The 21102-nt window shown below is 41.6% G+C and overlaps 1 protein-coding gene across 1 annotated transcript in view; it reads left to right on the top strand.

The window, feature by feature from the left end:
• MBTPS1 (membrane bound transcription factor peptidase, site 1) overlaps positions 1–21102 on the top strand; it is a 1726871-nt gene that overhangs the window by 371420 nt on the left and 1334349 nt on the right. Inside the window, exon 6 of the mRNA XM_044081940.1 lies at positions 17120–17229. Coding sequence (XP_043937875.1) covers positions 17120–17229 — 110 coding nt within the window. The remainder of the gene's footprint in view (positions 1–17119; positions 17230–21102) is intronic.

The raw sequence follows: 21102 nt of genomic DNA, 5'->3' as shown, positions 1-21102 counted from the left end.
AGCTAAAAAAACATAAGTCATACAAATAAAATCAAAGGAACATAATACATTAGTAAAGATGACATGGATTAAAGAGAAGTTTTGGAATAAAGAAAGTCAGCTTAAGAGTCATATTATTAAGTTAAAAAGAAGACTTAGATTCTTGAGGAGAAGCTGAGATAGGTGAACATACTTCATTTAACCTCAGCCTCTCCACAGGCTACATGCACATAGAATGGCGCACAGCAACGTTTATTCCTCTCCACAAAGGAGGGGCCACAACTGACCCTGGTAACTATCGCCTGATAAGCCTGACTAGCCTGGTCTGCAAGGCTATGGAGCGCATCATCATGGAACTCATTAACAAAGACATTGGGAACCTCCAAACACTTGACTTGACCCAGTTCAGCTTTAAGGGCAGATCATGCCTATTAAACCAGGTTGACTTCTTCAAGACAGTGACCAAGGCCATAGACGAGGGAAAGGTGGTTCACACAGCCTACCTTGACCTCGCCAAGGCTTTTGACACCATTCCCCACTCTGGTATCACAGAAAAACTCACCAGCCTGAACATAAACCCCTACATCACGAGATGGGTTGCCAACTGGCTTACAGACAAAACTCACATGGTAAGAATAGCGGGCTCCAGGTCTGACTCTAAACCAGTCACAAGTGGTGTACCACAAGGTACAGAAAATACATCCCCTGGGATCACTTCATTGGCTCTGCTTGGCAGAGGATCAGTTAATTAATCAATGGTGCGGCGAAAGCCGACACACTCTGGCTAGGCTTATAAATGCCCTCGGGCAGATAGCCTAATATCTACCTATGAACCTATACTGGAGGGCAGTTAGTGGTAAGGAAATATAATCAGAAGGTTATGTTACTCAGTATTTAAGGGAATAAGATGAGGGGATCATAGTGGTTAAGGGGGAGGCAAGAAGGTGATATTCAGGTGGGAACATTACAGGAGCAGATCCAGGAGTTAAGCAGAAATTCCTTTAATGGTATTTTAAAGCTGGATGTATTGTTAAGTGAGCATATGTGGGGAGGAAGTTTATTCCAAGCAGAGGTGACTGAGTGGCTGTAAAGTGTTTTGCCAGTGGATTTGTTGGGTTTGGAAATTTGCATCAAGAGTTGGTCAGAGCTGTGTAGGTCATGCTTAGGGAATATAGGGGGAGATGAGGTTTGCCAGAGATAGACAAGCCAGGGGGTGGTGAAGGATAGTGGGTCAGGTGAACCTGTGACAAGATGAGCTGGTTATGAAGTTTAGGCCAGTGAAGTTTTTTTAAGGAAAGGCAGTGGTGCGATCGATAAGGGAGATTACTGGCGAATCTGGCTATTTTATTTTAGGTTAGTTCAAGTTTAGTAGGTTCTTTTTGAGTTGGTAAATATTGGGGCGGCATAAAGTAGGGTGGGATGTAAGTAAGCTTGAGCTAAGGATAGCTTAGATTCTGAAATTAGGATGTTAGGATTTTTTTGTTCCTGTACATTAGTCTGAGTTTTTGGAGTATTTTTAATACAATTATTGATGTGGATGTCAAATTTAAGTTCATCTGTGTAAACTTCGAGGATTTTGGTACAAGATTCAACTTTGACAGTAGTGTTCTTTAGAGATGGGACCGAGAAGGCAGGTTTGAGGTGTTAGAAAAATTTAGGAAAGAAGAGAAGAGGTTTAGTTCTGTTAGGGTTAAGTAGCAGTTGAATGGTAGTAATCTTTGAGGAAAACCAAACCTCCTTGGTGTTTCCCTAAGATGGTACTAACAGACAGTGTTGAATGTCTTCTCAGTATACATATTTGCTAGAAGTAGTTTTCCCTTTCCGTTTTTTTTTTAATCAACATTGTTGAATTTGTATTGTCAAAGGATTGTCTTCCCTTTTACATACTCACAGTGGTCCAACTCCGTCAACCATGGAAGCAGTCTAGCCAACCTCTGGACAGTTATCACAGTAAAATCCTTGTAGTCAAAATTCAAAAATGGTATGGTTCAATAAGGCTCTGGGTCCTACCGGATCTTTTTTCCTTCCTTCTTTTGGTGTTATTGTTATTACCACCCCTTTTCCAAGTCCACTGTAAATGCTTAACCCTCTTGTACTTTATTAAATAAAATCTGCTGTACTTTCAGTGCATCCATGCCCCAAGTCTGTCATACTTCATTGGGAAACTCATCCTCCCCTAGGGTCTTTCTCACCTTCTGACCTGTTCTTTAATTTTCAGTAATGTCATATTAGCTACTAGGCCTTCTGCTTCTTACTCTGAGAGCTAAGAGAAGTCCTTTTCTTCCATAAAGTCATTAGTTTGATTTGTCCAGCCCCTTTTTTCTGTCTTCCATATAGAGATCGTTATAAAAGTTTCTAAATGTGTTCAAAGTGAGTCTTGGGTCACTCTCCTTTTTGCCTGTGCTAGAATCCCTTATCTTGGAAATCTTTTGTTCTTGTACCAAGTCTGATTACCACTTAGGAATCTACTTAGCAGGCTAGTTTTGAGTTTAATCAAGAATGATTAACAATTTGCAGATTCTGGAGATGATTCCCCAGACTCTTGAGCTGTTAGGTGCTTTCTCATTCATGAGTACCCTTAACTGTGGAGCTCCTAGAGCAGGCCAATACTACTCTTCAAAAGGAATGTAGATCCTGATGTTCATCATGTTTCACTGTTGCAGTCATTACTCTTGGGTTATCCTGCTGGCAGGCTACCCGCATTCGGCCAGAATTCCAAAGTCTAGGTCTGGCGTCAGTTGCCGTCGTCTCTTCCTTGACGTCAGTGCACCAGGGGTATAAAAGATGCAGCCAACGCCATTTTCTTCAGTCTTTCTTGCCATGCAGTGCCCGAAGCAAAAGCAGTTCGCAAGTGCCGGTTGGCCAACTCCTGAGATTTTCAAATCTGAATTTCAGAACCGAAATCTTCATTAAAGCTAAGTACCCCGTTGGGGAAACTTTTTTCTTGCTCCAGACCGATGTCAGAAAAGGTTAACAATTGTATTTCTTATGGGAAGCAAATACCTCATAAGGATTTTCACTCTTACTGTATTTCTTGCCTAGGCCCTGATCACAACGTTGCTAGCTGTCGGTTTTGTGCTAGATTCAACCAACGCACTATCAAGCGTCGGTTCGATTTTGCATTTCATTACTTTGGCCAAAGATTTAATTATATAATGCCGGCGGAACAGCCGACAACCGGAGTTTACAAAAAATGCAAGGACAAGGATAGGCATCCGAGGTCCAAAACCGACGACGAAGCCTCTTCTAGGCCAGTCGCCGGTTCTAAGTGAGGCGCTTTCGCAGCCCCTGGCACCCGCTACCTCAGAGCCACAGGCCACTACCGACTCCCACGTGGAGCCGACTGGGCCTCTGGAAACTCAAGGTATTGGACACTCGGAAATCAATCCCTCAGATGGGTCCGGAGCCGCTGAGCAGGCATCGGCTTCTGAGGGTGTCTTCAGACCTTCACAACTATATGTTAAGCCATCTTCAGCTTCAAAGACTAAAGCACTAAAGACAAAGAAATAAGCACAGCATTCTCCTATTCAGACTTCCATGCCTAAAAAACAGATGCTCAAAATGGCCGAAGACCTAATTACTTTGATCAGGGGCTCCCATCCCCCTCCTGATAAGAGGCCTAGGCAAGAGACCGAGTATGATTCTTCTGATCAGGTTTCTATTTTCTCTGATTCCTCATTTGAACAGGATTACTCCATGCTTCCCTATGAGGATTCTGATGCTGAAGAATCCATTCCTTCAGCCTCTCCTCCTGAGGACTATTCTTTTGGGGAAACACTGCATACTATGGGGGAGCATTTCCACTGGGAGAGCCAAGATTATTCTGAGTCTAAGAAAAGGTTCAGATACTTCCTGCTTCTTCCTCAGCACAGACCCCTTGCTATTCCACCTGTTTTAGACATTGTAAATGATGTATTTTAAGAGTCCGGACTGTCCTCTGACTCTTTACCCCCTGCACCTGTTAAGCCAGACAGATACTACAGGGTCCCGGATTCTCATAAATTCCTATATAAAAATCCCGCAGCAGACCCAGAAACTATATCTCAGGGTCCCAAGGGGGTTAAAGCTTCCACTACAAAAAACCCTGTCCCCTCTGATAGGGATTCTAGGGCTCTAGACAGATGGGGGAAAAAAGTTTACACTTCTGCCACCCTGGCTGTAAGGGCTTTAAATTGTCAATTTCATATGCTTAAATATCAGCAATATTTAATGTCACTACTTAAACAAAAAATGGTGACAAATACTGAATGATAATATAATAAATAATAAATAATGAATGATTAGAAAATAGAGAATGATGATGATGACTGAATGTTCAGAGAACAAGGAATTGCAGGATTTATTGCATGCAACTGAACAAGTGGGAAAGCATACTTTGCAATGTGGTTATGATTCACTGGAGGCCTCTTGCAGGGCCGCTGTTACAGGTTCTGTTATTAGAAGGCATGCTTGGTTAAAGGAACAAAATCTGCCTGATCATGTTAAAGCAAAATTATTAGATGCACCATTACAGCATGATACTTTGTTTGGTACTAAAGCAGAAGAGGTGTTGAAAAAAATGGAGGATGAAGCAAAATCCATGCAGACAGTCAAGAATTTCTTACAGGTACAGCCACACAAGTTTAGCAGGAACTGGCCTTCTAAAAATTGGTCCTTTCCAGTCTCAGACAGACCACAAAGAGGCAGATACAGACGTCCCAGAGGCAGATCTCAGCCCCAAGGCTCATACAGACCTAAACAATGGGGTGCTCCTACCTCCAAAAGAGGAGAAGACAAATCACAGCCTTACAGGAAACAGTCCCAATGACTTTCCTGTACCAGTTCCAAGCAGTTTTGACAGCCCCCTTAGGGGGAAAACTAGCACTTTTTTCAACAAATTGGCAAATGATTACCCAAGACAAATGGGTTTTGAACATCGTGTCCCAGCGCTACAGGTTCCATTTTTACACTCTACCATGGTCAAAGAGCATGCCAGACCTGCCACACAATCAATGGGCAGAGGCACAAAAACAAATTACAGCCCTCATGGACATGAGGGCAATTCAGCAAGTACCACAACAAGAGCAGGGGCAAGGATTTTACTCCAGACTTTTCCTAGAACCCAGGAAGAACAAAACCTGGAGACCAATTCTGGACCTGTCTATCCTAAATACATTTCTGGAAGTTCTAAAATTCAAGATGTTGACTCTTCAGCAGCTACTGCCCATGCTGGACAAGAGGGCTTGGCTCGTAACTTTGGACCTAAAGGAGGCATACCTGCATGTCCCAATCAGACAATCTTGCAGAAGATACCTCAGATTCATAGCTGGCTCGATGCATTACCAATTCTCTGCACTGCCGTTTGGCTTATCTACTGCGCCCATTGTCTTTACAAAATGCCTGGCACCAGTAATTGCATTTTGCAGACAAAAAGGAATTCAAATATATCCCTACTTGGACGACTGCCTAATGCAAGCAGAGAACAAAGATACTCTTCTACAGCATTTGGCATTTGTAAAAAGATTACTAATTGGCCTAGGGTACACAGTAAACTAAAAGAAATCAAAACTAGTGCCCGCTCAAGAGATAATACTCCTGGGTGCAAGCTTAAATACAGCTGCCCAGATGGCTTATCTCATGCCAGACAAGCAAAAACAACAGACTACTTACTTCAAGAAATTGGCAACAAAAATGCACTTATGTGCAAAGAAAATCTTGCAGGCCTTGGGTTTCATGGCATCCTGCATTCTACTAATTCCATATGCCAGACTGCATATGAGGAAACTACAGTGGTATCTGAAAAGTGTTTGGACTCAGCATTGCCACAGCCTGGAGACAGTAATTGCACTCATTCCCTGCCTACAACAGGAGTTTCGATGGTGGGCAGAAGCCTGTCACCACAACAAGGGTCTGCCATTCAGTTTACCCACAGCCAGACAGACACTGACAACGGATGCATCAGATTATGCCTGGGGGGCCCATATGGCAGGAGAATGTATTCAGGGCACATGGCCTGCAAACCAGATGCATCTTCACATCAATCAAAAAGAGATGCTAGTTGTTCAAAATGCCCTGACAGCTTTCAAGGACCTGCTTCATCCAGGACAATTATTGATAAAGACAGACAACACTACGGTCATGTGGTACATAAACAAGCAGGGAGGTACTCATTCTCTTACCCCTTCTGCAGACAAGCAATGACCTTATGGGACACAGCATTGGCTTTTCAAGTTCACCGGCAAGCACAATTCCTGCCAGGAAAAACAAATACTCTGGCAGACGAACTAAGGAGAAACGTCATGGATCCCCACGAATGGAAACTGGATCCACAAGTCTTCAGGATGATAATAAGGAAATGGGGATGCCCAGACATAGATCTATTTGCCTCCCCTCACAACTGTCAATTGCAGAGCTTTTGCACAAGGATTTACCACAAGCAAGCATGGAAAATGGATGCCCTATCATTCAGCTGGAAAAATCTAACAGTATATGCTTTTCCCCCTCTGCCTCTCCTTCCCAGAGTACTCCTAAAGGTCAGACAAGAGAAGCCAAAAATGATTCTGATTGCACCAGACTGGCCATACCAGCACTGGTACCCAATCCTAAAGAGCTTGTCTCAAGGTCCAGCATGGATATTGTCTCAAACTTCTCACTTGCTGACCCAATAAAACAATCGGATCCTGCACAGTCAACTCAGGACCTTAAATCTGGCAGCATGGTGGATAATGTAGCCATTCATAAAACTCCTCTTTCAGAAGCTGTTATGGATGTTATCTTGGAGGCCAGGAGGCCCAGTACCAGAAAATCTTATGCAGAAAAATGGAAGAGATTCTGTGCTTGGAACCAGGAACAAGGCATTGACACGTCTGTACCAAATATTCCTCAGATTTTACAACACCTAACTGAGATGCTGAACAAAGGCCTTTCTTTCTCATCAGTTAAGATACATGCCGCTGCCATTTCTGCACATTACAATACGGAACCACCTATCTTCTCTCATCCTTTAATAAGGCAGTACCTCAGAGGGGCCACAAACATTAGGCCTCCAAGGAAAGCACCAATTCCGGCCTAGGACCTCAATTATGTTTTGGAAAAGCTCACACTGCCTCCTTTCGAGCCAGCATCAACAGCGGATATTAAATTCTTATCCTGGAAAACAGCTCTGCTCTTTAGCCATAACCTCTGCAAGGCAAGTCTCGGAGTTACAAGCACTCATGGCTGTGGAACCTTTCATCATTTTTCATCCAGACAGGGTTTCTCTGAGGTCAAACCCCACATTTATGCCTAAGGTGGTGTCCAGTGTGGCCCTCAATCAAACCATTCACTTGCCTACCTTTTACCCAAATCCACAGAACAAGGGTGAGAAAATTCTGCATTCTTTGGACATACACAGGCAGTTACGCTTCTACTTGGATAGAACTAAAGCTTTCAGAAAGACTGAGCAACTTTGTGTCATATGCTGCAGGATCACAAGGAAAGGCTATCTCAAAACAGACCATTTCTAAATGGATAGGCCATTGCATCCGTTTCTGCTATTCTCAACATGGCAAATCAGTGCCTAAGGGCATTAGGCCTCATTCCATCAGAGCAGCAGCCACTTCAGCAGCCTTCCTCAGAGGAGTACCAACCAAAGAAATCTTAGAGGCTGCAACTTGGAGTTCAGTGCACACCTTTACAAAGCACTACCACTTGCCTCTCTACTCTAAGTCCAGAGCAGGCGTCGCCACTGCAGTTCTGCAGGGCCTCATAGCCTCTCCTAATCCTTTTTAGCCCAGCCACCCATCCTCAGCTTTGGGATTCGACCCAAGAGTAATGACTGCAACAGTGGAACACAGTGAACATAGTACAGTTGTGTACCTACCATAAATGTAGATGTTAGAGTGTATTCACTGTTGCAGTCCAGGTTACACACCCACCATCCCCCTTCCCTTTGCTGGGCCTTATCTGCACTTCTCTATCCTCTATAACCCCTTTTTGGTGTATTTGCTTGTAGATAAAGGAAATGTTATTTTTGTGCATGCATTTCTTATTGCTATATTTTTCAGCCTACCTATTTGGGGCACCTGACATCTGGGGCAAGAAAAACTGAAGAAAATGGCGTCAGCTGCATCTTTTATACCCCTGGCACACCGACATCAGGGAAGAGGTGACAGCAACTGACGCCAGACCTAGACTTTGGAATTCTGGCCGACTGTGGGTAGCCTGCCAGCAGGATAACCCAAGAGTAATGACTGCAACAGTGAATACACTCGGACATCTACATTTATGGTAGGTACACAACTGTACTTTCCCTTTTTGGGAAGGGGAAGGCAAGTTTTATTCTTTTAAATGTTAACATCTCAGGAACTTCAGTGAGTGCATTCTGTATGCCAGGTTGTAAATGGTGACTCCCTAGGGTCTCGCTCCTTTGCCTTTTACAAGGGTCGTGGAGGATGCTACTTGACATGATGAAGTCCTTCAAACATCTCAATCTCTACACACAAAAGATCCTCACAAAAGATTTATTTGGCTCACTTTCATTGCAGTTTGTTGCAATTTTCTCTTATCTATGCCCAAAGTGTTTACCAGAGTTGTCATGCTAGCTTGGACCTTGAAGGAGAAGAGTTTCTACGTGTCCCTCTACTGGCTTCAGGTAGACCTGTCATGAAACTCTGTCTCAGCTAACTTTGCCTGAACCCTTGCTTGGATACATAACTTGCATGTCTGTATGTGTGTGTCTGTGTGTTGGGGAGGGCAATAGTGAGTGAAACCTTCCTAGGCTCCATTGCAAACTATTTTCTTTACTGGGACAGAGGGACAGTCTTCGGTGCTTTTCATTCTTACTAACAGGTAGCACAAGAAGGCATAGCTTTTATTTCCTAAATAAGCAATGATATTTTATGGTTTTAAACTCTTCTGCACCTCTTAAGCCTCGTAGCAGTTACTGTATTAGCTGTCCAGTTTGTGCGCCTGTACGTGAAAATGGTTTATTGGGCAGTGAAGTGCTAGTGCTTGCAGTATTGTAACACTTTCATGGATCTTATTTTGTTGTTGGACAGCTGTTATCTTTACTGTGGAGTGGGCTGCTCAGGCCAGTTTCATTGTAGGAGTACTCCTACTGCAGCTGAAGTTCACCTTTGATTTGGCAACAGCAGGTAACATATTTAAAACTGGATGCTTGTTTAGGTCTTTTGATCTGCACTTGTTCAGATGTTCTTTCAGAAAACATTCGGTGTCATTAAGGCTGCAAGAAAACCTTCCATTCATCTGTTCTATTAAGTGGTATAATCGGTTTTGATGGAAAAAGTGTCTGGTTTAGTCCTTAATTTAGCAGGCGAGTCCAGGTTTGCCAAATGGTAAACTCGTACAGAGAGGTTAATTTTTTTTAAGATGTTCTTGGCACTTGTTGGTATTTAAAGAGACTGTCCCAGATGTCTTGGGAGCACTACTGTATCTTTTACAAAGCTTGGGTAGTGTTAGGACTAGCCCACATTTCCTGCCATTGCTAGTCACTTGGAATTACCCTTAAATCTGTCTTTATTTTATTTATTTTATTTTACATTTGTTGACCAGGCTAGTCTAACTGGATATATGTCCATTTTCAGTAGAGGCCCGAGGAGAAAAGCTCCGAGAAAAAGAAAAACAGTTTATACAAAATGCAAATAGATAACTGTACATTCAAAAACAATTAGATAACTATACTCATGTGCAGTTATTATTTCCACAGCAGTAAGCAAATAGGATAACACTATGAAGATAGATAACTATATGTCCAAAAGCAATTAGATAACTATACATTCATATACACTTATTTCAGCAGCAGTAAGCAGATAGGGTAACACTATGAAGATTTTTGTTTCAGTCATTTGGAGCAACAGTTAGCATAGACAAATATAAGCATTAGTCAGTTAACATAGTGTCGAGGAAATTGACACAGCACAGTGATGGGTATGAAGAGAGACGATTATTTATATTTTTGGAAGAGAGAGCAGAAGAAAAGGTAAGAGAATTGATGTAAAAAGGCTTAAGGCAAAGGAAGATAGTATCAGTCGGGCTTAGTGCATGGGCAAAGCCATTGGGATTTTAAGAAAATTCTTAATTGGTTCCTGAAATGATGGGTGGATGTAGTAGAAGTTAGTTCAGTTGGGAGTTTGTTCCACGTTTTACCAACAGAGTTAGAAAACAGACAGTCCCCTGATTTGTTTTTAGATTTTAAGGTGGCTACTTGTAACCTATTTGCGGAATGTAGGGTTGTAAGGGTTTTGATCAGAATTGAGGAGGTTATAGAGTATAGGTGTATTTGTGGGGATGGTGTAAGGTCTTGTGGATAAAGGTGAGTTGCTGGTAGAGTAGCTGATTTTGTATTTCCAGCCATCCTAGTAGATTTAAATTTTGGCAGTGGTGTTTTCTAAATGGGGTATCAGTGGCAAATCTGGCTATGTTGTTGTAAGACGTTGCCAGTTTATTTAAATTGCTTTTGGTTAGGTTTGCGTATATGGGGGAGGCATAGAGAAGGGTCAAAATCAGGTGAGCTTGAGCAATAGTAATCTTGGCTGAGGCTGTGAGAAATGGTTTGAGTTTTTACAGGAAAACAAAGTTTTCTATTTACAGATTTAATAGTTAGGTTAATGTGTGTGTCAAAGTTGAGATTATTATCTATTGTTACACCTAGGAGTTTAGTGGTAGTGTCGGGAGTGATGACAGTATCATTATTAGAGGTAAGTAAGAGACTGAGTGGAGGGGTCTTCTGTGTGGGCGTAAACAGTAGTAGTTTCGTTTTGTTTGGTTTCAAGAGCAGACACCGTTGGTAGAACCATTTTTCCACTAAGGTGAATACAGTTCGTATCCTGTTTTGGAGTTTAGTTGGAGGGGAAGCAGCACAGATTAGAGTTGAATCGTCGGCATATTGTATGCAGGTAGTTTGGGGAAGGGAGGTTTTCAGATCACTAATGAAAATACTAAAGAGGAGTGGACCCAAAATAGATCCTTATGGGACTCCAAGAGTGATCGGGAGCTGGGAGGATAAGTTGTTCTCCCAGCGCACTGCTTGTCTATTTTCAAGGTATGAATGAAACCATTTAACTGCTTGAGTATTAATTGAAAGAGATTTGAGAATATTGTAATTGGTGGTTCACCATATCAAAGGCCTTGGAGAGGTCTATAAAGAGAGCTGAAGAGAGCAGGTTACTATTTCTATTTTTATTAATGCAGTCAGTAAAGGCTAGGAGTGCAGTGGTAGTGCTGTGGGAAGGCCTGAAACCGTGTTGGCAGTCCACTAATAGGTTATTTTTAAGGAAGTGATGCAGTAGTTGACGGTGAATACATCTCTCCATAACTTTTGCTAGGGGTGAGAGCAGGGCGATAGGGCGGAAGTTTGAGAGTTCATTTGAGTTGCCTCCCTTATGCAAGGGGATATGTGAGATTTTCCAGAGAGATGGGATGTAGGATTCAGTAATGGTTCTATTTATGAGGATGGAGATTGGGTAGGCTAGTACTCTTGCTGCAATTTGCAGGTATTCAGCTGGGAGATCAACTGATGGTGTACATGATTTTAGTTTAAGAAGTAGAGTGTGGATGAGGGATGTGGGAACGGGCTGAAGATGAAAAATATGGGGTAGATTGGTCAGCGGAGGAGATTCTGTGGTGGTGACAGGTGGTAAGGTGTTAGCTAGGGATTGGATAGTTTCAGAAAAAAAATTATTAAATGTATCAGCAATTTGGTTGGGAAGGCTTTGAGTTGGGTTAGAGGGGGTAGGAGTTTTGGAGTGACCTGGATGCAGCAGTTTGTTGATTCCTGACCAGAACTTTTGTAGGTTTTGCTGTTGGGTTTGTTGGAGTTTGAGGTAGTAGTTTTTTTTTGTCAAGGACTATAGCTCTTTTTGTGGCATTTCAAAGCTGTCTAAAGTTTAGGTGATCTATTGGGTTTTTTGTTTTCCTCAATTTGGACCAGATTTCATTTCTTAGTGTAATGCTGTGCCTAGTCTCATTAGAGAGCCAGGGAGAAGGTTTGTTTTTAGTTCTGACAGTACAAGAGGGAACATGGTTATCAAGGATTTGCAGAAATTTATTGTTATAGAAAGAGACTGCTTCGTCAAGAGGCAGGCATTTTAGGGGTGACCAGCTGCATGCTTTGAGCTCTGCTTGGAAGTTTACTGGGTTGAATTATTTTTTGTTACGGGTTTTTCTAAATATTGTTTCATTGGGAATGGTGGACTTTTTTCTAGTTATGAAGGTAAGGGAATGGTCACTAATTTCATCAGGAAGAATGCTGGTTTTGTAATTGAGGTTGTTGCTGTTAAGTAGTATCCAATCTAAGGTAGTTTGTTTCTTGCTAGGTTTGTAGGTCCTGGTAGGGAATGTAATTGTTTGGTGAAAGCCAAATAGGTTTATATGACTAGTAGGTTTGGGAGAGGTACAACCTTTCCAGTCAATATTAAAATCACCAAGGAGTATGGTTTATTGTGGGAGGGTCATTGAGAGCCAAACTGAGGGTATTTTCAAGAGTATTAATGTTATTTCCTGGGGGGATATATGAGCAAATAATGTATATGGATTTATTAGCATTTATTTGGAGCTTAGCGGTTAATATCTCAAGATTAGAAGGTAATGGTGGATGAATGTCTATTGAGGTGACCTTCAATGCAGATTTAAACAGTAAAGCCACCCAGCCACCCTTTTTGTTTAGACGGTCAAGTCAGAGTATGTTATACCCTGGTGGAATTATATTGTCTTTAGTTATGGGTTTGAGCCAAGTTTCAGTTGGGCATAAGATGTCAAAAGAATAGGTGCCTAATAGGGCACGAAGTTGTGTAAGTTTATTGTTTAAGCTACATATGTTAAGGTGGCCTATAAAGAGAGAGTTTAGGGTTTTGGTGGGGTTGTTACAAGGGGAAATATTGGCTTATGAGGAGTCAGTAGTGGTAGTTTAAGGCCCTGGGTTTGGATGAATGTCACTGTGTTGAAGTAGACCTAGTTGAAGATGATATTTAAGTTTGAAGACTTTAAAGAATATAGGGTATTCCTTTTTGATTTGGAAATATTTAGTGTCGGATAATCTGTGAAATTGTGGAAGAAAGTAGGATGAAGACGATGTTAATATAGGTGGGAGAAGCTGTGAGAGAGAATGGGATTGTTTGCCTTGTAGGGTGTTGAAATCTAGTAAAGCTTAGGACTTCATAGTAGCTGAAGCTGTAAGATATTAGTAGAGTGGCAAGACATACAGACCAGAGGAGTACTTTAAAGTGTATTGGCCTGCTGGGGCTAGTCATTGTTTGTTATATAGGATAGGTGAAATAGGTTAGTTGGGATGTAGAGTAGGCCAGTGTAGGGGTGGAGCTGCTAGGGGAATTAGGGGGAGGAAGGAAAAAAACAGGGGTAAAATATTTAATTGTTTAATGAGATAACGTAGGCTATTGGTTGGGGGTGTGGCTATGGAAGTATAAGGTCGGGTGCTCTGGGGGTGGGTGGGATTTGGGGGTAGGGTATGGGAGCGGAGTGAGCCCGCTGGGTGAACAGAGCGGGTAGAGCCAAAGGATGGCCAAGCCACAGCAGCGAAAAAACAATCTGTGGCTGTACGAGACTATACTTAAGAGGTAGGTCATTGCTAAAGAGGGTTTGCAGAGTAAAAACAGAAGAAATGTAAGTTGGGCAGGGCAAGGGATATTTTAGGAATGTCAGGCAAAGGGTAGTGAAAAAACTGGGTAAAACAGCTGAACGATAGAGGTTTAACTGAGTTTGGAATGAAAGAGGTGAAAAAGGTAAGGTATGTTATGGTAAAGATATAGGGTGCCACCTAGTGGCGACAAGGGGAATGACAGCAGAGAAGAGTTCACCGAAAAATATTGGTAAAGTAGCTTAGTAATTAAGAGAACAGTATTTATAAGTGTGTGGCTAGGCTGGGGGTACAAGCAGTCTGCAGATGGCTGCTATCGTGCATTAGTAGGGTGTGGTACTAAGCTCTTTACAGAAATAGTAAACTAAATGCAAACATCATAGTATAAGGTTATGTACACTGAATTTGTATTTCTTTTATAGTCATAAATAAATAACATTAAGAATTTACCTTGTATGCCTTTAGTCAGGAACAACACTTCAGGATGTGCAAGCAGGTTTTATTTTTACAGCACTGGGTGGCGGTCTTCATAGCAGATGTCAAAATAGTCTCTCTGAACTGAGACAAACCACATTTTTATACATTTTTCTTATCAAACTTAGTCATGCACTTTCATTACGTTACAGTGACTGTGTCCTATAGAAAACTTTGCGAATGTCTTCATCCCTCACGATTTTCGCCTTAGACTTCATGAACACCTTTCTGTACTTGATTCACCTGCTTCCAAGGGGTCTTGTTTCTGACCTTGGATGTTTCAAAGCTAGCCTGGAGGAGTCAGGCTAGCAAAGTCCTTTTTGTAATAACTACATGCCTCACTTCATGCAACACGTACATTTCTCTCTTATTACATACTAAAAGAATGCAGTTTAAAATGAACAGTAATACTGTAGCTTATGAAGCTGTGTTTTTCCCAGCCCTGCATACAAATTATATTTGCTTTTTAATAATCATATTATAGCATCATTAATAAGCTGAAATTAATATGCATTTTAATAAGCTGGTCTTGTCCCATAACAATTCACTTTCCCACTTTTTTCCTGTGCGCACAATCCTGGGAAGAAGCAGAGATGCTCAGTATCCTTGACTGTGCAATGTGTTGTCAGCTCAGATTTTTCCTTGGTGATGGTGCATTACTTTAGTAGGAGGTAGGCTTGATTAAGCAGACTCCATTGGATGGATTGTTAACGGCACAGTCTTTTTCCATCATGTGGCTCGTCCATTGGGTTGAACTGTCTACACTCAGTCCACTAGTGGTGTAATAGCTTGCTTTGCCTGTTATAAGACTGCATCTGCTACAGATGTTTGTGCCACAACCATTTATTCATTAGTTCGCACATCCACAAGCTTGGATTGTGATGTTTAGGAGTCTGTTCTCCTTTGGCATTTCAGTATTTCAGGAGTCAACCTTCTGAGATTTTTATTGTGAGTATGCCTCTTGTTTCCTTATCAGGTGTGCTTTTACCCACTGCAGAGGGACGCTTAATACAAATGTAACTGTCCACTGTGCTTGGATGACTCCCTCCACCTAAATTATAGGTGGATGTCCTATAAAAAATCTGGTAAGGTTATTTATGCCCTTGTTTCCATGTCCTTTGTGGGTATGCTTACTCTGCTTCACTAGGGTCCAAACTGGGAAGAGTGAATGTGGGCATGCCAGCCTAGCTTTGAGTGAGTAACAACTTGGCTAGCATCCTTGAGGGCTGGAAATGGAGAATGTCTGAACTTTGTGCAGAGAGAGGATCCAGACTGGCTTTTGCAGAAGGCCCCCTTAATGATCTTCCGATATGAATTATTTGCATTTATTTTTATATTGCTGACCACTGTCCAAGTGCTCTTGTGGTTCTTGGAGGAAGATTTGGAAAATAGATATGGCTACAGCCTGTGCGCTGAAATAAGCAGATGGCCTACAAAAATGCTGGCATAGTATACATGGAAAAAAATGGGACACTAGGAGCAACTTGCTGTGTCTCACAGTAAGGAAGTATATTGCATGAGGCTCTGTAAGAGGTCTACAGTTGTCAGTAGTGTACAACAGTTTATATGCAGCTATTTCTTTTTGCTGCCATTGACATCTTTTAGAAATCTTGTTACTCAGACAAACACAAAGTGTCTTCCAGCTTTCTTTTAAATTGTAGCTATTTTGATTAACTCCTTTACGTGTGTTTGACTTTTTTTCTTTTAATTGATTGGGTTTGGATGACAAAAAAAAACTGCATAAATATGAAAAATCTTAATTTTATTTTGTCTGTTTTTTGTTGACCAGGTTAGTCCCAGTAGGCTAGTGGCCTCCTTTTTAGAGGAGACCCAATGTGATATTTCTGCTACAGAGAGAAATTTGACCAGGACATTGAGGAACTTCCCCAACTGTTTTTGATTATTTCTATGGGAGCTTTTACATTAATTTGAGCTAACACCAACTCATGCAGATGGGACCTCTTTTTAACATCTCATCCAAAGGATGATTCACTGAGGAATGCAGCACCCTGGTATTGCTGCACTGTAGTGTCAGTAATCCATTTACCTGAAGAGGGAATAGAACCCACAGCCTTCTGGTGGCTCAGATGGATGCTGAGTTTTAGTCCATGATAGAAGCATAGCTAGATTATCTGGTGGCTTGTACAGTTCCCTGATCTGGCACATACTCGGCTGTTAAGTTGAGAAGCGAAAGTCCTCTCAGAGTTCATGACAAAAAACACACTTCTGCTGAAAATGTAGCAAACCACTTTCTGTGTAACAAGCAGTTTGCTACAGTTAAAGTACCACACAGGAAGCGCTACAGGAGTGCATCTAAAGTATCTACATTCCATTCTGAATGCCAGTTCTACAGTATGAGACCAGCAGCTTCTTTTCATTGCACTTCCTAACACCGTGTGCCCAGGCAGCTGTCCCCTTCCCCCCTCCCTGTTTGACTGTAGTCTGTGACTTGTGCTGTACTGTCCAATTCATACACAGAAAAGTGACAGAATACGTCTCATTTGAAGTCGGCTAGATAACAAAAAATCCTGATAGTTTAGGTATTTTGTATTGAATTCTCTGTAATTGAAAAAAAGACGGTCTTACTTGGAACACCATGTCCATTTCTTAAGCCTTCATCTTTATAAGAACATAAGGTGGTAACGGCATTGTAAAGAAGTGTAACAAAGATGACAAAATCCTGTGCCAGCACTTAACTGGAGAAAAAGCATAGGAACTTTCCGTGAGTTAGCTGTGAGAAGAAAATAAATGAGCAGAAGTGATGTGTATCTTAAAAGCATAGATAGGCTTGTAGGGATAGCACCTTTCACAGATGAAATGTTCTGAAACAAGGAGGTGTAGAATATGAGAGTCTGAAGGGAAAAGGCAAAGTGGTGTGATTTTCTTCATTGTCTATGTTCAGATTGAGTAATATGGCAGTGTGTGGAGGCTAAGTGGCTGAACTTTTGCAGTATGACCTAATGATGAAGTAGCCTGCATTAATCGTTACATGTAGCAGTGGGTAAATAAATCTTTATATGCCACTGGCTGATGTATAAATTGCAAATATAAAGTATGTTTGTGTTTGCTTAAACGTATTTATTTTTGTCTGAACAGGTTTGGGCCATGGCACCTTTGTTGCTGGAGTAATAGCTAGCATGCGAGAGTGTCAGGGATTTGCCCCCGATGCCGAACTCCACATTTTCAGAGTCTTCACCAACAACCAGGTACTCTTACTCAGGAACTTAGATTTTCTCATACTGTGTTGCGCTTTTTCAGTCATAACAAAGTCAGATTTTTTAGTGTATTTATTAATTTTCTTGTTTTCCACCACATGAATTCCTAAGTTGTTCAAGACCTCATATTAACAGTATTTGTTGCCACATCGTTCAGTACTGTATTAATTGTATTCAGCCTCCTGAAATAAAATCTGTGAAGTGTAAAGAAACAAGACATGGACATCCAAAAGGGTCTTACTGAGACGGACACCTGGTGTCAAAGTCATGGCCTCAAGCTTAATGCCAAAAAATGCATGGTCATCCCGTTTGGGGAAAAACAAAACACCCACAAATTACCACATAAGTGGCAGCCCCCTTAATACAGAAGAGGTAATAAGAGATCTGGGGGCCCAGGTAGATAGTAACCTCTCCTTTGATAATCATATTGCCAAAGTAGTTAGGAAATCCTTCTATGTGGCCCATCTAATTACTAAAGGGTTTGCATCTAGAAATAGAGGTTTTAGTGCCCTTCTGCTTGTCACTCGTTAGACCCAACATAGAGTACAATGCCCCATTTGGGATGTACCTCACAAGACACTTCCAACAGCTGGAAAGACCACAAAAGTACCTCACCAAGAGGATTACTGGTCTCAAACATATGCAGCCCGACTGAAAAAACTCCGGCTGTACTCAGTGGCATATCGCTTACTCAGAGGTGATCTCTGCCTGACTTACAAAGCCATGTCTAACTCAGAATTGATGGACATGTTCCACCTAAAGAAATCCAAGTCACTGCCAGCCACGAGCTCTAGCGAGCTAAACCTCGCCACAACAATAAATAGAACATGCTGGAGGGATAGATTCCTGTCACAGAGACTCCTCATGCTTTGGAACAGAATTCCAAATTACATCAGGCAGAGCCCCTCACTAACACTCTTCAAGAGAAACTTTGACGAAATGGATGGGTATCAGAAAATACACCCCTGGGATCACTTCATTGGCTCTGCTTGACAGAGGATCAGTTAATTAATCAATGGGGCGGCGAAAGCAGACACACTCTGGCTAGGTTTATAAATGCCCTCGGGCAGATAGCCTAGTACCTACCTATGAACCTAAGAACATGTGTGAGGAATCAGGAAATGCCATTTTGTTTGTAGATTTTATTGTTGAATTGATGCATACCTAATAGTTGCACTGTAGCATTACTTCTCTGCTGTACAGTTTTATTCCTGCTTTGGTCTCACTATACTTCTGCCATACCATTTTGAAGGTTTCTACTGTAGTTTGTCTTTTCATTTTCTGCTAGTTTTGCTGGAAAAAAGAATGATCTGATGTCTATTTTCATTCATATGGGTTTGGATCTGACCCTCAGGTCCAACTCTTCCACTTCATGGATACTACAAGCCCTCAAGCTCCTCCCTTACCCACAACAGCAGTCCCCCTGTTTGCCTATATCTCAAATTCTGCCATTGTGTACAGACGTGGTTGCTGCAGCTCTTGAGTGTTCATTTAAGAGAAGTTACTTTTCCTACATATACCTCTTTCAAAACTTTTTTTGCTAAGTTTCCCTTTATCCTCCCTTTACCTTTGTATTTAATGTAAATCTTTGTGGATATTCTTTTTCCTATCTGTTTTACTGTTTGGTAGCCCTTGTTTACCATTCTTGGTAATTTGTCTCTTACCATTTTAGTAATCTTTATAATATCATTGTTGGTATTGTTTTCCTTTTCCCTATACTGTATAAGCTAAAAAAAATGTTTCCTTATTTCTTCTTTAGTTCCCTTTCTGTCTATATATTTTTTTTTTCCACAATGTGTAGTTGTTTAAAATAGCAAGTAAACCATCAGCATTCAAAAAGTGTGACAAATGCTGGCATAAAAATCTATTGTCAGATGCCCTTGATTTATGTGTTTACTGATTGGGTCCTGACCATTCTGCAGTCTTCCTTCTCCATTTGCAAAGCATTTAATCCCAGAGCATTGGTAGACTGAAAAAAACAAACTTATTCTTAAGGACCTTCTTCCTTTGGCCTTTGGAGAATCACTTACTGCAGCTCAAATCTCCAAGACAGACAAAAAAGAACTCTGAGAAAAGACATTCTGAACAGCCCCAGATCCTCAGTCCTCTTTGGATCTGACTTCAGAACCGCTTAAGAAAACCCAAAAAAACTTCAGATTCTAAAGGCAAGTCTTTGGATCTGAAATCTTCGGTACCAGATCTGTATCTTCCGATCTGGATCATCCTGAATCTGAACAGCTAACCAGGACTAAAGATGCCTCTTCCTTGGATCCTGTATACTTTCTGCTCCCATCTCCGAAAGACACCGTCATTCTTCTCCCTCCATAGCTTCTTACTGAAGTCTCTCAGAAGCTGATGTGGACAGAATGATGAGGAAGTTTCTGTCGACGCAAATTCAGATGGGTGTTCTCTCGGCTCCTACTCCTATGGATCCAGAGACCTTTACTAGTACAACCCCACCAGTCTTGGCCCCTTCTGCGATCCAACATTTGACTTCAGAGCACTTGGATCAGAGGCTCCCTATGCCATCTGTCTCAGATCTGAAGACAGTTTTATCTTCAGTTCCGATATCTTCTCTGAGTGCTTTGGCTCCAAGCGTGTCTGAGCCGGATGACTCTTGTACCCGAAACTTAGTTGCCGGATCTGAGGTGTTAGTGGACTCCAAAGGTATTGGAGCCATCTCTGCCTCTCTGAGCCTTGGCATTCGATAGTTCCATTCCGACTTCTGCCGCAGGTGGTGTTTCTTCACGTGAGAGGAAGCTGCTGATCCAGAAGCGTGCCTTCTTGGATCTGACTGCTTCTTTTCTCCCAAGGGCATTCTGTCTTTGAGGTGGTAGAGAGAGTGCTCTCTTCTAGAGGACAGGTGGCTCCTCCTCCCTTAAATCTTCCCTCTGGATCCCAGTGCTTTTTTGCTGTCAAAGTAAGTGCTTCAGCAGTGGCCCTGTGATTCTGTCATTTGGCTAGTGATCCTTTAACAGCTTAGCAGGGAAGTCCTCCTTGAGGAAAGCCTTCCTATGTTATTAACTTTCTGACAAAGAATTTTATTTTTTAAAATTACTTTTTGCTAAGAAGCAAGGTGATTTGAGCTGTGTTAGCACATGTATAATATAGTTATGTTAGTGTTTTGTAAACATTTTCTGAAAAAAATGTTTACTTTTTGACAAATTGTAAGCTGTGAATGTCAGGATAGGATATTGTGCTGTGGGAGACTTTTAGAAGGATTGCTTACCTCAGAACTACTAGATGTCCTTTCTTGGATCACTGCTGGAATATTCCTAACTGTTGAGTTATCTCACCAAGTAACCAAGACATAGCTGGGGTACCAAAACAAAAATCTTCTGTAGAGCTATACATCCAACGTATAACATAAGCCATTGGGCGTAAGGGTACATAAGCGGATATATGAATGTAAATCCTCAGACTATCTTGCCACTTGTCCAAATACAGATCTTGCACCCGTTGGTCTGTTCTATATGTGGTCATTGGTACCACTGGCCTTTACTGGTTCTGGTTCAGATAAGTGCTCCATTGGGGAACCCTCCTTTCTTTTTTTCAGTTGTATTGCCGTTTGTTGCGATGTTAGTTGTCAGTTGAGGGGTGTGTGTGATTGCATTAGGCATATTCCCTACAAGGATGTCCACTCCCAGTGCCTTTTCTGCTTAGGGCATAGTACAATTATAAAATCTGCATGATCTGTCAATCTTTTGTTTTCAAGACCTTAAGAACTAGTCTATCATCCTCAGTTCCTACTTGGAAGTTCATTGTCTTAAACACCTCACCCAAATTAACATGTTGGTACTCTCTACCCCTAATGCCTCTTCTGTTCATAAGAAAAAAATTTAAGAGGCCTAAACGTGAAACACT

Source organism: Protopterus annectens, chromosome 8.part1 (assembly GCF_019279795.1).
Source record: "Protopterus annectens isolate FY-2018-M chromosome 8.part1, PAN1.0, whole genome shotgun sequence".
NCBI classification, from domain to species: domain Eukaryota; kingdom Metazoa; phylum Chordata; order Ceratodontiformes; family Protopteridae; genus Protopterus; species Protopterus annectens.
Note: the sequence above shows the minus strand (reverse complement) of the source record. Positions and strands in the feature narration are given on the sequence as shown.